Raw genomic sequence first — 13,546 nt, 5'->3', positions numbered from 1 at the left:
CTTTCCAGAATGTTGTGTTCTTTAATATTTCCCATTTTGAACAGTTGCTAAGAAAAGCAGGCCACTATTCTTAGCCTCTGTTTCCATGCTACCCCAAGAAAACACGAATTTGAGGATTATTCAAGAAAAAACCCTAGACATTCTGCAAATTATAAAAATGTTTTGGTTACATTTATTTTGAAGGAGCTACTACAGATATTGAGATGTGTAGCATCAGTGATTTTTATTTTTGCTTTTCCCTCTGTGTAAATGTACTAAGATGTATTTTCTGAAATTTTCAGTGTGCAAGGCTGTTGCAGCAATACAAGATGCATTTACTCAAGGCTTTTTACAATTTTTTTTCAGCTATGTCAATAAGAAGTACAGTTCTGTACTTCTTTCCTCTGTGCTCTCTCCCATCAAGTTGCACAGATCGCACCATTTAATAAATAGCTTTTCAGCTTAAAAAAGCATCTGAACCAAAGAGTGGTGTCACTACCTATTTTTGTCAAATTTGACTCTGGATAGAATAGCCTTCTATCGATGATGTTTTCATCTGCGGAGGCAGTTTTTATTCTCATCTGCCAGCGGGCGCATTCCAAAGCGGTTGTTTTCTTATATTTCGGAAGATTAGCACAAAGCATAATCATGTGTTTTGCACCTCTGCCTGATGTTACGGGGGGAAAAAGAAAATCTTCAGCATCTTGTTGCTGTCTGTCTCTGCAGGCTCTCTGGAAGTTGTGTTTGTCAGAATGTGCCGTGCCTTTGACTCGCAAAACAACACAGTCTATTTCGATGGAAAATATGCCGGACCTGATGTGTTCAAGTCATTAGGTAAGTGGAGTGGGTGTACACCCTAGCAGACGTGGGTGTTTGCTTGCTGTGTTTGTGTATATAGTTTATCTTTACAGTGTCTTCTTCCTCTCCTTGGTGTAACAGCCAAAATTAGAGTTGGCTGCTGTTCTTTTCTCAATGCTGAAGGCCTGGAAGCAAACACTGAGCTCCTTATCCCTTCCTCACCTGGCATTTCTGTCTCTTCAGCGGTTATTTATGGTACAACAGAGATGTTACCGAGGCGCCGCTGCATATGGCTCGTGTAACTCTGAAATAAATAAAGCTAGACGGGGCGTCTGTGGGGAGAGTGCTATCAAAACTATTGCCGGTAGTCTGACATAAAACATCTCAGGCAAAAAAAAAAAGCAAATAGCAGTCATGTTTGACTGTCATATTTTACTGTGATATTCCAGCATGGATTTTCTTGTTTCAAGGTAGCTTCTTGACAGAAAAAATGTAAATGCATCCCACAGTGATTTTAAGGATGCACATTCCTGTTTCTTTGTGTTTGTTTATCACTCTGTTTATGCATTAGTAAAAGTCCCTCTAACAGATATCAGGGGACGGCAGCGGAGGGCGGGAGAGTGATGGGCTTTCAGAGCAGTGGTGGCATGTGCCTATCTCTGTACGTCCCTAATAATTGATTTAACTAAAAGCCTCAATAGTGACCTCATTTTAGCTTGCATAACACCGCCCAACTGCCAAAAGTGACTCGTCTGGGAGGCAAAACTCAGTGAAAGCATTGCCTGTTCTGCTTAAGACGCTCCCATGTGCTGTCAGCACGCTGCTCTTTTTTATCCTCTCCCCTTCCTCTCCTCTCCCTGTGTGCCTCTCTCCCAATAAAGATCAAGAGTGAATGTTGTTCTTTGGTCTTCCCCATCCTAAACCCCTTCTCCCTCTCTCTTTCTCTTTTTCTCTCTCTCCCTCTCTCTCTCCATGTCCTTTGCTGTGGCAGGCTGTGACGACTTGATCAGCTCCGTCTTCGAGTTTGGGAAAAACTTGTGTTCTATGCACCTGTCTGAGGATGAGATCGCCCTGTTCTCTGCTTTTGTGTTGATGTCTGCTGGTAGGTGTCAGTCACAGCAACAAACGGGGGAGAGGGGAGGGAGCAGCCACACTCACCTGCTCACCATAACAATATACCTTGCAAAAGTAGTCATACCTCTTGAACCTTATTTCATTTGATTACATTTTAATGTGCATTTTATTGGGATATTATGTGATAGCCCAATGCAAAGTATTCATTTTAAAAGAAAACTAAACTAAGATAGTCACATGCATACGTATTCAGCCCCTCTTACTCTGATGCCCTTAAATAAAGTCAAGTGTGATCCTTCAGAGTAAAATAGAATAGAAAGAGCCTTTATTGTAAGGGAAATTTTAGGTGTGACAGCAGCATCAAGTTCACAGAAAAAGTTTTTAAAGAATGAAAACAATATAGAAAAAGTCACCTAGTTAATCAAAGCAGGCTCATGTGTTAGAACGGTACTGAAACCAAATTCAGTTGGGAATCTGTGGCAGGTCTTAGAAAAATGCTATTGAAATGCTCTTCATTCAGTCTAAAGCAACTTGAGCAATTTTGCACAGAGCAAAAGTAATCAAAGCTGGTAAAGACATAATTCACAACACTTAGAGCAGCATATTGCAGCAAAAAGTAGTTCAAGAAAGTAAAAATCCTACTGGGTTAAATCAACTACACACCACACTTTTCAGATTTGTAATTGTCAATTAAAACTTAAAACAAATGCAAGATGTATTTGCTAGCTTACATGCAAAAAAGTTTGCTAATAAATGAAGCAGTGAAATGTATTCCACCAGACCGATCCTGGCTTCAGGAGAAGGTGAAAGTGGAAAAACTCCAGCAGAAGATCCAACTGGCCCTTCAACATGTTCTGCAGAAGAACCACAGAGAGGATGGCATTCTTACAAAGGTCAGTCGCAACACATCACGCCATACATCCTGAGAAGTAAAATATTTTTACAATTTAGTGTCCAAACTAAACATAAAGTTCCTTTTTTTTCCCTGAGAAAAGTGAAAATTTGTCAACCACATTTTCTTCCTAATATAAAGTGTCACACAGTCTCAATATTTACAAGTGTTTTTGCCCCGTGTGGGACAGAAAACACTGTAGGGAGGACTGTTTTCGTCTTTTTTTTTCTCTCTTCACTACAATTGCTCCATGTCCTTGCCTCGTCGTGAATCTAAACAGCCTGTCTCCTCTCTCTCTCCCCACAGTTGATATGCAAAGTGTCGACACTGCGAGCGCTGTGCAGTAGGCATACAGAGAAGCTCACGGCTTTCAAAGCAATATACCCAGACATTGTGCGTGCCCACTTCCCCCCCTTATATAAGGAGCTGTTCGGATCAGACTTTGAGCAGTCCATGCCCGTCGATGGGTAACGGGCGCGACCCCCTCCCCCCTCCAGGTGTCGGTGTGCCCACTGTTTGAGGGGGAGGGGAGCTGGGGGGGACGTGGAGGAGGAATCTGAGACACTTTACTGGTGCCCTGCACAAAACCGGAGCGGACAGATGGCACGCTGTTCAACTTTTTTTCCTCTTGTTTTTTTTTGTTTGTTTTTTGTTTTTTTGCAGTGGAGGGGGGGGAGGGCATTGGGGAGCTGATTGTCAAGGTTTACTATGTTGAATTTAAGTCTCAAAGGAAGACACAACAGAACCCTAGTGGGACATGAAGAGGAGATAGGAACAAATGATTTCTGTTTGGCTGAACTTGGCCTTCCTATGCACTATTTTGAAGAAGAAAAAAAAAATTAACAGTGTTCTTTGCTTTTATCATGATGTGGGAGAAAAAGTATAAACACTTAAAAGATGACCACATCAGTATTATTTTCCAGATTTGCACTCCTTAAACAAGTTTTAGTATTTTCTCAATCAAATCTTTGTAATGTCTAATTTACATAATTAAGTTGTGTAAGAAATGTGCACACTTTGGTCAAGTTCAGCCATTTTTCCTCCTTTTTGTTTTTGTTTAAGAAGCAGCGCTCGAAATGAAAACTCACAGCAACTTTCTGGGAGGTTTCCGTCGGCATCGTGATGCAATCGGCGCCTCTTTAAGGACAATCGTTTAAAAAGGAAAAAAAAAAAGAAAGAAACCTAGAATTCTGGTAATTCTTATAAAAACGCAATGATTTTAGCTGTCAAGGACTCCATCCACCATTGTTGCATAGTGAAAATCATGTAAGGCCATCTGCTATTAATCCTTCTCTGGACAGGTGCCCTGAAGAAGCCCGGGGCACCGACGCAATGAAAAGGCTCCATTCCACCTGTTTTATAATGTACTACAGGGTATATGGTCATAAGTACTTACTATACAGAAAAAAAATAATGTTTATAGAATCTATTTTAAATAACATGTATGATATTAGTAGTTAGACCATTCTTAATTGTTGAATTGATAAGGCACTTTTATTTACACCTTTGTTTAATTTAAGACTTGTATATTTACCTAGTGATGTGTTGCATGTGCACAAGAAGTACAAGCTGAATCATGAACACAGAGGTTACTTTTGGGAGCTACAAATGGTTATTTGACCTGGAAGTGTTCGGAGGGGGTTGGTTCTGTTAGGCTGGCCAATGCTGCTGCTGGACACCAATCAATGAGGCATGGATTAGGAGGCAAGCTAAAGACACTCCTTTATTTTTTTTTATGCAGCAACTACAAGTGTATTCTCACCTAAATAATGTGTTCTGAATATTAGTTATCGTCCTGTGAATGCTATTAAATTCTGAAACCTTTTGGGCTACAGAAGTTTGCAGATAAATTCTAATTTGACAGACTGCACAGATGTTGTTTAACAAGCTAAAACTAACATGAATTTCTATATATTTTTTGCAATGTGGTCAAAGTGGAGAAAACACATTGAGATTATAATCCAACTGTTCCACCTAGTGGAAGGTAAAAATAAAACAAGCAAACATAGCAGAGGTGCACTTACTACCCTAAAAGCATGCCTGCAGTGCATTGCAAAAATAATTCGTACCCCTTGAACTTACTTTAGACAACATTTTATCATGTAACAATCCTCTGATGCAATTGTGAATCTATTTTATGTGGTAAACCAATACAACATTCAAATAATTGTGAAGAGTGAGGAAAGTGATGCAAGTTTCTAAACAAAGACTAAAAAGTGTGGTGTTCAGCTTCCTCATCCCTCACCTCAAATCTCAGTTGGAATAGGTCTGTACTTTGACTGGACCATTTTATCACTTGGAATATGCATTGTATTAGAGGAAAGGAATCCGATGCAAAACCATTCAGATTATTCTTTGTATAAAGGTTTTAACCCTCTATGGCATGACTTTTAGGTTTTTTGGGGAACAAATATTTTCCTGCATTCTTTGGGAGCTTAGTGGTCCCTAGTTACATATCAATCATAAAATCGGACCCTGACGCTTTCCAGAACCAGATTTGGGTTTGTTGCCTCAGGGCAACATTGTGCTACAGGGGGTCTAAAACACCAAGGTTTTCTACAGTGATTATGAGAAATTAAATACAAATCAAACAAAAACTATATTCATAAAAAAAAAACTTTCTGTTGACAAAAATAAATCAGACATGGTTCCAACTTACCAAATATAAAATAAACAAACTTTCATTAACGAATGGTACATTTAAGAAAACTACTAAAACGAGCATTTGTGTGTTTGTACGTGTATGTTTGGCAGAGTTAGAATCACTAAGGATGTTGCCATCAGTCTTTTTCCCTATTATGTGTAAAACATCAGGTAGGAATTGCTTGCTGATGTGAAAAAGAGTGTATGTCACATTTCTGGTACTTGATTATTGACATACATGTGAATCACCATCTGTTTATCTGATTATCCATGGGTTGTAGCGACCAGATTCACATCAGTGACTGGAGTTAGGACTGCAGGTTCTTTTTTAAAGAGTTTGTAATTTTGATTCCTTTGTAGAATTTGAGCCAAGCAAAGGACAACATGTCCACCAGCTCCCATGTCTGGTAGATTTGGTGGTGGCACGACTCGCCCTGTGTAAGTTTTAAAGTTGTAAGGAACACAATCTGCACCAGCCATATGAAGTACCCTGCAGCCCCATATTTTTGGTTTTGGCAGATATTGCTTCAGTCTTTGCCTGCCTTGGAATAGGGCCATTTATTCATTAATGACCAGCTTATTGCCCTTTTGGACTGAAGTTAGTTTTGAGGATAAACAAACAATGAAATAATGGTGGTACAGTGGATCCTCATGTTTTCATCGAGAATGTCCCCAACTTATGAACCATGCACTTTTTGTCCATGAAATGAGCTTGCATCCATCTCCTGTTGCTGTTAGTCAATAATACAGTTAAAAAATTGACTGTGATAATTATTTTGTAATCAACTGCATATCAACGCACTAGAATAATATTGTCTGAACAAAAGGACCCCTACTGCGCAATGTTGCCCTGAGGCAACAAAGAACAAAACACAGTTTTAGCATATAAATTATATTAAAAAAATTATTTAAATGACCTACAATGCTTCTTTACATACTCACAGACATGAAAATATTTTTAGTTAGAGTTACCCAAAATTTAGCCATGAAGAAAAGTGATCTGTAACTTACAAGTAGGAGGCAAGGTGTACCCTGCATCTCTGCTCAATAAAAAGCAGGTGACCTTCCAAGTAAAAGGTCACCTGGACCTCAATACCTCTTTTATTTGGACAAAATTATGTCTGGTGGCACTTTAAATCACGCCCCCCAAAAAATAAAATAAAGGAGCAACATGAGGTATAGATATGTGGTTTGTTGCCTGCAGGCAACGCCATGCCATAGAGTGATGCAAGTTTCTAAACAAAGACTAAAAAGTGTGGTGTTCAGCTTCCTCATCCCTCACCTCAAATCTCAGTTGGAATAGGTCTGTACTTTGACTGGACCATTTTATCACTTGGAATATGCATTGTATTAGAGGAAAGGAATCCGATGCAAAACCATTCAGATTATTCTTTGTATAAAGGTTTTAAGGGTTCACTGCAACATTAATGGTCTACCACATAAAATGCTAATAAAACAGAGTGACGTTTTTTACTATAACCTGACAAAAATAGGACAAAAACAGAGTTCAAGGGGTATGAAGCTCAGTCAAAAGTTTTGTTTTTCATATATAAAATGAGTGACTTTTTGCCTTCTTACCATCGCCTCAGCTTGGCAGCACCTTAACAGAACACAGAAGAAAACAGCTAAGAGAAAGTGAATATTCAAAGCCTTGTCTGGTCGTAAAGCTTCTATTTTTGTAACTCGTTTTGGTTTTAACAAACCCATGAAAGAGGGAGAGGACAAAAAAAGATGTCAGGTAGCACTTAACTGTATCCCTGCAATAATTAAGACTCGCTGTTGTTTGTACAATTAGGAGAGGGAAGTATATTTTAAAAAAACAAACAAAACAGAAAAACGGTAGGACAAGTGCTATTTTCAGAACGCTTTGTTGTTGTGCTTCTGTTTTTGTTGAGTGTGTCTTTCTTGTCAGTGTGGTGATAAAAAATGTAAAAAAAAAAAAAAAAAAGTTTAAAAAAAACCCTGGATGTGCCAAACTGTAGTTGTTGCTTCCACTTTCCAGTCTACTTGCTTAAAATGTAGAATGGATTCTGAAGACATTCCAGCAATCTTGGTAGCAACTCCTTAAATATCTTAAAAGAAAAGGAAAAATATCCCTTTAGAAAACCCAGCAAAGCGTGTTAACACATTTGTCACTGACTGTAAAACAGGATCAAGTTTTGTTTCTCTAGTTTTCTGTTTGTACACTATCATTCCTCTGCCGTGCAATTTGCACAAGACGTTAATGCCTTGTGCTGTCACTCCTCAGGGAAGAATAGTTTTCTTTGTTTGTTTGTTTTTTTCTTCGCCTTTCTGTTTGAGAGGACTTTTGTTTGTATTCATCATGTTTAGTTGAGTGAATATTGTTTGTTTGTTTCAGGGATGTTTCCATAAGAGGCGGTTAAAATTAGAATTTAAAAATTGATCACTGAGTTCACATTTCAAGATACAGTTGAAACCAGATGTATATTTACACTTTGTTAAAAAGATACAACCATGTTTTTCTCATTATCTGTCGTTATATCAAACTAAACTGCCTGTTTTGAAATTATTTGCAATTGCCCGTTTTTGTTTTCCTAAGGACCAGAATAATGAGAGAGACATCCAGTGGTTTAATTAAATTAGAAATCAAGTTTTTAGCCATGACGACCAGTCTTTTATTTTGAGAAAAGAAGGGAAGCTTAAATGTCTCAGAACCTCATCCCAACTGGAAAGTACAGTAGTGCCAACATCATGTTGTATTTGGTGCAGGCAGGACAGCTGCACTTTAAAAAAATAGTTTCCCTTTATGTGGAAATATTAAAACATCTCAAGACATCAGTCTTTCAAATGGACAATGACTTAAAGTGTGCCACCTAATTAGTTGCAAAGTGGCTCAAGGATAACGGTCAACGTTTTGAGGTTGACATCACAAAGTTCTGATCTCAGGACTATGAAGATAAAAAGATTTTGTGTGAACAAGACTGCCAGCCAACCTCACCCAGTTACTCCAGTTCTGTCAGGAGGAGTGGGCCAAAATTCTATTGTTAAATGTTTTGTAAAAGGAAGGGAAAATTACCTAAGTTTTACATCTTCAAACCAAATATTAGGAAAATGTCTTTAAAGATTTTTCTTTAACTTCTCTTTTATTATCCTGACATTGAACAAACATAAATACTTTTAGTAATTCTAACCTAATTGACCTAAAATAGAGTCTGGTCAGACAATGAGAGAAAAAATGTCTTTTTATAAGTAGTATGTAAATATTTGGTTTTAACTGTATGGAGCTTTCAGCCAAGAAATCAAAACAATGATCTTTTCACTTTTACAATCTACAGTTTTTCAGCACAAAACATTTTTCTATCAGAAAAGAAAAAAAAATGTTGATTTCAGATGGTGTCATCAGGGTCTTTACAAATGATTACCCTCTTTGTTAGAAAAACCAAAATATTCTTATGCAATACTGAATCGGTTGTGTTTGGGTTGTAGTAGATCTGCTGTACCTGTTCTTATGTTTCAATTCTCTTTGGATATTATGCACAAGCCCTCTATATGACTAGTTAACCTCAGTCTCCGAGCAAAACAACCCCTCCCGCCCCCAGTCTGGAGCACTGCTAGACAATCCAGGTTTGTGAAAGATGTCTGTGGCCCCCGATAAGAACAGCACATAGAAAGGATGCGGTGTGAATGCTCAGGGAGGTGGAGTGGGAAGGCCTGAGGCGTACCTCGATTGGCCAGGTTTTTATCGTAGCACACTGAACTTTGCAGTTCCTACTATGGGATATTTTTTTAATTTTTTTTTTAAAGGTGATTTGGCTGCTTTCCTTTGAAATGATTTGTTTTCAACACATTTTCTAGTTGCATAACTACCAAGTATTTTTCTCTCACACAGCTAAGGTCTGCCACTCTCAAAGCGCAAAAAGGTGAGCCTGCTTAGTGGCTCTGTGATGCATTCTATAAAATATTATGAGCAATATGCCTTGTGTTGAAATTACGGGTCTCTACATTGCAGTTCTCTGCCTTTTTTATTAATTCTATCCATCCAGTATGTTTACACTTTGTACCAAGAAGTGATAATAATCCCTTCAGTTTCTTTTTCCTCTTCAGATGTGCTTGTGTGGTTGTGATAGGAGAAAAGAAAACAGTCATCAAACACACTATTACTTTGGTACAACTATGAACTACGACTAAAATATTATGTCTGTTTCAGTGGCGGTTTTTGATATTGGTCATATAAGCAGTTGCCCAGGGTGGCATTACAAAGGGGTCGCACAACCACTAGATATAAATGTAAATGCACTGTATTGTATCCCATCCCAGAGTCTCAGTTAAGTTCTTGCATTTTAATTGGTGGGGTTGTGGGCACCAGAGAGAGTCAATGGCCCAGGACACCATGAATGCAAGAACCGCCACTGTTCCTTTTTGCTCTTTTTCCCCTCGCCCCCAAGTTTATGTGTACTATTTAGTCTCTGTGTAGTATACAGTAAAAATGTGTTGTTCCTTCTGTCTCTGCTATGTTGTCTGTTTGTAAAAAGCAATAGTCTCTGTATGTGTGTGTGTGTGTGTGTGTATGTGTTTTGTTCTGACGGTGTGTGACTAAAATAAAAAAAAAAACCCAGACAAGGCTTTAATAATTACAGAGGAACAGGGTTATGTGAATAAGGACATTTTGGTTTTAATTTTAAAGAATTTAAATAAAGGACAAAGGTTTGGAAATGCTGAGCTGGATCCATCCATATTAAGTATAAGTTTTTTTTTGTTTTTATTTTATTTAAAATTAAGAAGAAGCATAACATAACGCCTTCAGCAATTCAGCAATATGCAACAATTCTGCGGGGGTAACAAAGAGCAGTACCAGATTTCCAAAAACATACTTTTCCTGCTGTATTGGTCAGGTCGGCTCATATTGGGGAAAAAATCCATTTTTAACAAAATGCCGGAGTTTGGAGACCTCTGTGGCCGCAGATTGTGAAAGCTGGCGTTATGTCACGCTTAAAAGCTGCCAGCATGTGCTGTAGCCCAGAATTTTTAATCTGTCATTGCATTTTTATCAAACTCATCTTCCAAAGCACAGGTGATAGGAATTTTAAGCTTAAAATTACGTTTAAGGACAATAGTTTAAAAAGCAAAAAAAAAGAAAAAAGAAAAGGCGCAACCTTTAGCCATAATTGAATGTCAAGCAATAATATATGTTGGTGTATTATTTCTCATTCTTTTGTGCATCTGCATGTAAATACACCCTCTTATTTATCACAATCCTTTTTTTCTTTTTCTTTTTTTTGTGTGTCGATTTTTGTGGACGTCTCATCTGTATATTTGACCGGTTCGGTTCCCAGGTGGAGAACGTAGAACTTGACATGGCCTGTATTACTGTACGTGTTCCTTTTCTCACTCGCTCCCTCATTCTTGGCTGTTTTTATTCATCATATTTAATATTATTATTCTTATGGATCACATGTATAAAGGTAGCTTTGTAACTTCTGTCTGTATAGGTAAGAGGAAAATACTGCTACTAAGGCCTACCCAGTGAAAATATTTATCTGTTTATCGATTGCATCATATTGTACGATGAAGCTGTTTCTACTTTGCTTCCCTCCTTTAGGATTAGTTTGATAGAGATAGGGGTGTGCTGACATTTATTTTGTGTTGCCCTAACGTGTGGTGCTAGGTAAGTTAATTTTGTGAACCAAGTATTGATTCCTAAGCCTGGCCACCCTATTAGTTCAATAATTTTATTGCCTATTAATGTATTATTGATATTAGGACTCAATGAATTATAATGATGATAATAAAAATGATAGTGGTAAAAGAGAAAAAGAAGTACCCAGACAGTACCTGTATCAGTGTGCTAGCTCTGGGATATTGCACTTATTTCCTTCTGGCTTATAGCAAAACTAGAATCTGCTCATTTTAAAAACTATTTAAGGTCGCTTTTCTGGATTTTTGTGGAGAAATCCTGATTTTCAAACTGAAACAGCAGTATTTTTTTCCTTTCTCTTTCCCTATTGTAAGAAAAACCACTCACTGAGGCTGTAGCTCGTCAGGTCTTTAAGAAGTTAACTATTTTACCTCGTGTGTCTGCATCGTCCCTTACTTGACGTGGGATCGTGGTGCTCGGGTTTCTGTATGTTTCAATGGCCCTGAAAGGGTAATCAGACCAGTGACATATATTTTTTTTATTATTATTATTACTGCTTCACATAAAGTGTTTAAAAAACTGACAAGAAAGGATTTGCCAACTGATGACAAAGTCGACTTTTTTCCTCTTCTCTGTAGCAAAATCATTAAGAAAATGCTCGCAATAATAAGCAAAGTATCACACTGAGTGCCTCTCGGTGTAACGAAATGCATACATGGTTTTGATTGTCCTTTTTTATTTTCCAAACGTGTACTGATGTGACAATGTATTTTTTACATAACGAGAAAATCTCACCCTCACTTGCTTAAAAATGTTCTTTTTTTCTTCATGTGTTTTGACATGTTTTGGTGCATTATGTTGAAAGGGTTTTATGAATAGATGTCATCCCTCTCACCTTGATTTCAGAAGGTCCTGGAAGTTTGTTTTTATATTGATCTCAAATGGTCAATTAAAGCTTGCAGATAAGTTATTACCTGAAATGATCCCTTGCACATTTTTTTTTTCTTTGATTTTTTTTTTTTTTTTTTGTAATAATTTGACATTTCTACATTTTCTGCTTGTGGTGTAATCTTTTTTCATCACTGCAAACAGAAGATTTGCTAATACATTGTAAATTCTGTATTAGTAAGTGTTTGTAAAACAAGCGTACAGCACATCTGGTTCCTTTTAATGTTCTATGTTCATTGTGAGCTGAGTTGGTTTGGGTTAAATCTACACATGAAGGTTGGGTGGAGCGGGGCTCGATGCTTCTTTTCATTGCAAAGCAATTAAAAAAAACAAAAACATTGAAAAGGCCCAAACTAGTTTGTGTTTGACACAGATTTCTAAGTCACACATTTGCTACTGATCTTAAATGGCGACAGTTGATCATGAACCTTTTTATCCAGCTCTTTTGAACTCTCTTTAGCAGGTAGTCTAATTCACAAATGTAGTTTTGCTCCTTCTTGTCTGATTCTTAAATATGAAAATAAGTATTTTGATTCATTTTGTAAATACATCTGTAAAGAAGAATAAGAAATTTAATGTTGTCTTTTAAATACTTTTCATTCTAATATGAATGTTGTTATATTGTACTTAGAAACTGTACCTTTAATATTACCTTTATTAAAAGTGCATTGGACACATCGATTTTAGATGTGCTTTATGTGCTGTTATCCCATAATAAAATTTACCGCTTGTAATGGGCTTTGTTTTTCTCTGATTGTTTGTCTGTCTCACTTTGCCTGCCCTTTTTTCTGCTCACATAAAAAATTAAATCAGCCTAAAGATTTCTACCACCAGCTACATTAACGTATGACAATTACTTTTCAGTCCCAGACACTTCTAGAATTTTCATGAATTTATTTAATAAATATGGTAATATACCTCTACATCTCAATAAAAGTTTGGATATTGAAACGTTCATTTGAGTAATTCAGTTCAAAGAATAGAACTTACAATACATTTACACACAGAGTGAATTATTATTTCAAGAGTTCCCATTCATGAAGTAATGCATACTTTTACTGAAAGTTAAGTGGAAGGAAAGAATGTTCATTGTAAAATACACTGCTCAAAAGATGGCCTATTAATGGAAAGTTGAATGAAAGGAAAATGTTTTCTGCCAAAAAGAGAAGACAACCCAGCTGGCTGTGTACTGCATTAAAAGTGTGAGGAGTAGCTCTATTCTGAAAGACCCTGGGAAAAGGCTATAGAGCTGGCTGTTCAGATTGTCGTATCCAATAATATTTACTGAAAGTTAAATGGAAGGAAAAAAATTATTACTGAAGACACTGGTTGTTTGACTACTTAGTGAAAAGTGAAATAGAAAAAATTTTTTAAACTTGTTAAGACTGCTGTATCCTAGTATGTTCATAGACTGTATTCACTGCTGTATCCATGTGTATTAATAGAAAGATAAGTTGAAAAAAAAAAAAGGTTGGAAAAAGAAAGTGAACAAGTGACCAGGACCACAGCCTTTAAAGGGTTGCAAAAAAAAAAAACATAAGAAAACCAAGAGTGGAGAGAGGAGGAGGCTTACATAACACTGACTCTGGGTTGAGTCAGTGCTTCAAGAGCCACCA

At 37.2% G+C, this 13,546-nt stretch overlaps 1 protein-coding gene across 4 annotated transcripts in view; it reads left to right on the top strand.

The window, feature by feature from the left end:
- Window positions 1–12,664, top strand: part of rora (RAR related orphan receptor A) — a 213,345-nt gene extending 200,681 nt beyond the window's left edge. For 2 of the 4 annotated variants that reach the window (XM_023347275.1, XM_023347280.1), the window contains 4 exons: window positions 706–813; window positions 1,769–1,879; window positions 2,614–2,744; window positions 3,050–12,664. In XM_023347275.1, coding sequence (XP_023203043.1) covers window positions 706–813; window positions 1,769–1,879; window positions 2,614–2,744; window positions 3,050–3,214 — 515 coding nt within the window. In that variant the 3' untranslated portion in view covers window positions 3,215–12,664. The remainder of the gene's footprint in view (window positions 1–705; window positions 814–1,768; window positions 1,880–2,613; window positions 2,745–3,049) is intronic. The other 2 variants (XR_002753997.1, XM_005798237.3) reach the window with 2 other exon arrangements.
- Window positions 12,665–13,546: the final 882 nt, after the last annotated feature.

The sequence above is a fragment of the Xiphophorus maculatus genome, chromosome 2, assembly GCF_002775205.1.
Source record: "Xiphophorus maculatus strain JP 163 A chromosome 2, X_maculatus-5.0-male, whole genome shotgun sequence".
Taxonomy (NCBI): domain Eukaryota; kingdom Metazoa; phylum Chordata; class Actinopteri; order Cyprinodontiformes; family Poeciliidae; genus Xiphophorus; species Xiphophorus maculatus.
This window is presented reverse-complemented; position numbering and strand designations above follow the sequence as displayed.